The following is a 2,916-nucleotide window of genomic DNA, read 5'->3' as shown; positions in this document are numbered from 1 at the left end:
ATGCAGGTGAAGGGTCTTGCCCAAGGACACTGAAAGTCAGAGTCGGGGCTTGAACCGTCAATCCTTTGATTTCAGGGCAAACTCCAACATCCAACGCCGCTGTCGCCATACGATACCAGATGGTTTCCTCAGAAAGTAAGACTACATTTCCTGGGATAGCTACAGCATCCCCTAGCGCCCATCAGGAGCAGCCGCTGACCCTCGCTAACCTTCGTTGACACTCGCTAACCTTCACAACCATACAGAAGCAACCAAACAACATGATCACCATGTTCCAGAAAACCGCTAAGCTAGTCCAGCTAAACCAGAGGGAAGGAGGTCAGAAACAACAGCTGGCTGTTTACATGAAGAGAGCTGAGGATGGACAGTGATGCTTCCTAATCAGAGAAAAGGTTCATATTTCACTGTTTTTGGCCAAAGCTGCTAATTTAGTGATAATGAAGTTTATCAGCCTGCGGCCCGATGTCCACAGTCCAAGATGGCGGGAAAGACTCTGACTGTTCCTCAGCCTGAGGTCATCCAGCTCCGGCCTCCCGTTATCGGCCATTTTGCTGCAGTTTGGGGATCTGTGGATCAGATCTGAGTTTTATTCCTGTTTTCTCCTGGAAGGTCATAGATCCCTGAGTGGGACCCAGAAGCCGTGAGTCAGCCGCCTCCTCGTTCCACTGTCTAACCGCCATGACGCCGTTATCATAGTTTATAGAAAAACAAGCAGCCGATGCCATGGAGGTCCATTCCAGTCGGTTCCATTCAGTCTGGGTTCATCGACCCCTCACCTCCTTTCTATGGAAGGGTATCAGTGGATACTTAAGCACAGCGGTTCCAGATACTGGTGAGCGTCACAGGTTCACCGTGCGTCCACCATTGAACCTGCTGTACAAACTGTCCAGACAAACAGAGCCGAGGCCAGTGTCCTGACTGCTGCAGTCGTTAAACTCTAATAAACGTGCTACACCTGGAACATGTTGGCTAATCGGGTCCAACTGAGGGGTCACCAGAGGTCAGAGATCCAGATATGGGACAGCTAGGACGCTAATGAGAGGCAATGATGGACGGACATGGCGTTCCTCCTCATCCAGATAGAAACCGTTTCACCACCGTTGTAGTTTTTATCCTATTAAAATCCTTCATCTGTCCTTTTTTTAACGCATCGTCTGCAGCCTGGTCGCCACGCGCAGACCTGATGCAGCTCTGAGGCCATCTGGACGCTCTCTGTGTGTCCCTGTCGGAATCTGCCTGCATGTTGGAGAATCACTCAGGATGTTTAGAGCAAACAGACGCATCAGATCCAGGTTTGATTGATCCAAAAGGATTGACCAGATAAACCAACGGGTCAGTGAGGACGTGCTAAATCCTGTTAGCTTCTAGTTACTACTTCAGGGTTCAGTCAACAAACTGATGAAAGCAGAAGCACTTTGGAGGGAGTGGATGGAGGTGGATTCTCCAGCTCATGGGCCACCGTCCTGGCGCCGTAAAGGGAACGCTGCTCGCTCAGTGATTCAGCATCAGGATGCATTGATGGAACACCCTGATGAGCGTCCCCTGATGAGCGTCCCCTGATGAGCGTCCCCTGTCCCTGCGCCACACAGTGGATCAAACATGGTTAACATACTTTAGTATCGTAACCAGTATAAAAAGGTCGGTAAAACTGAGCGAAGGATAAACAGGAACAGCAGAATGAAAGAGTGAAAATGGTGCGTTTATGTTCCAGAACCAGACTTTATGATTAGAAAGAGGCGAATGTTAACAGCTAACAGGTGATCAGATAAAGCAGCAGAACTGAATGATTGATTGTAACGTTTGATGACCTGAGGGTTAACCTGAGGTTCACCAGTCCTGGTGCACAGCGTGGATCACACCTGCTCCTCTTCAGGGTCAGTTTGTTTGTTTCTCTCTTTTATTCCATAGTTGGTGTGATTGAAATGAGAAGTAAAGGTTGATGGTGAAAGCTGGAACAGCCGAGGTCGCTCCAGAGCAGGAAAACATGTTTGTCCAGTGATGCAGAATCCACTGATGTTTGGTTGGACTTTGGTCTTTAATGCATTTTTCTGATGGAATGAGTTTTCCATTGTGGTGTTTATGCTGTGCAGACATGTAGGGTGGTCTATAGAGGAGCAGTGGTCTATAGAGGAGCAGTGGTCTATAGAGGAGCAGTGGTCTATAGAGGAGCAGTGGTCTATAGAGGAGCAGTGGTCTATAGAGGAGCAGTGAGGGAAAGCTCTGGGCTGCTACTGTAGCTACATGATGCCACCGTCTGCTTGTCTCCACAGGAGCCACCTGCGTCCTGAAGAAAAAGTTCTCAGCCTCCCAGTTCTGGACTGACTGCAGGAAATATGAAGTCACTATATTCCAGTACATTGGTGAACTCTGCAGGTACCTGTGCAACCAGCCAAAGGTAACTTCCCCTTCTGTTCTTTACCTGGAATAAGGCCAGACGTGCTTTAGGTGAAACGATAGATCACGCTGGGACGCCCCCCCCCCGGCGTCTCTTCATCAATCAAACAGCACATCAGTTGTAGTCGGAGCAGCAGAGCAGCTTTCCTCCATCTTCCTCTTCAGTCCTCGCTGCGTTTGAATCACTGAATAACCTGCTTTCCAATAGTGGCAGAGGGACAGGGAGCGTCTTTGTGTCAGAGTGTGCGTCCTCCCATCGTGGACACAAAGACCTCCATGGACACTCGGTGTGTGCCTGGCTGCTTCTCTGGATGCTGCACTCAAAGTGCTCTTTGTTCTCATGCCTTTGTGTTTGTCTGTCTGTGTGGGTGGAAGGCCGTCCACAACAGCCTCTGCACTGAAACTGCATGTGAGCCTGATGAGGTTCTTCTACTAGCAGCAATTCAAGAAATATCAACATTTTTAACCCACCCACTACTGACCCTCACTACTGACCCTCACTACTGACCCTCACTACTGACC

The 2,916-nt window shown here is 49.3% G+C and overlaps 1 protein-coding gene across 1 annotated transcript in view; it reads left to right on the top strand.

Moving 5' to 3' along the window:
- slc27a6 (solute carrier family 27 (fatty acid transporter), member 6) overlaps positions 1 to 2,916 on the top strand; it is a 28,992-nt gene that overhangs the window by 11,739 nt on the left and 14,337 nt on the right. Inside the window, exon 4 of the mRNA XM_015403272.1 lies at positions 2,271 to 2,395. Coding sequence (XP_015258758.1) covers positions 2,271 to 2,395 — 125 coding nt within the window. The remainder of the gene's footprint in view (positions 1 to 2,270; positions 2,396 to 2,916) is intronic.

Source organism: Cyprinodon variegatus, unplaced genomic scaffold (assembly GCF_000732505.1).
Source record: "Cyprinodon variegatus isolate N-32 unplaced genomic scaffold, C_variegatus-1.0 Scaffold1475, whole genome shotgun sequence".
Taxonomy (NCBI): Eukaryota; Metazoa; Chordata; class Actinopteri; order Cyprinodontiformes; family Cyprinodontidae; genus Cyprinodon; species Cyprinodon variegatus.
The sequence above is the reverse complement of the archived record's forward strand: the minus strand, read 5'-3'. Positions and strand labels throughout refer to the sequence as shown.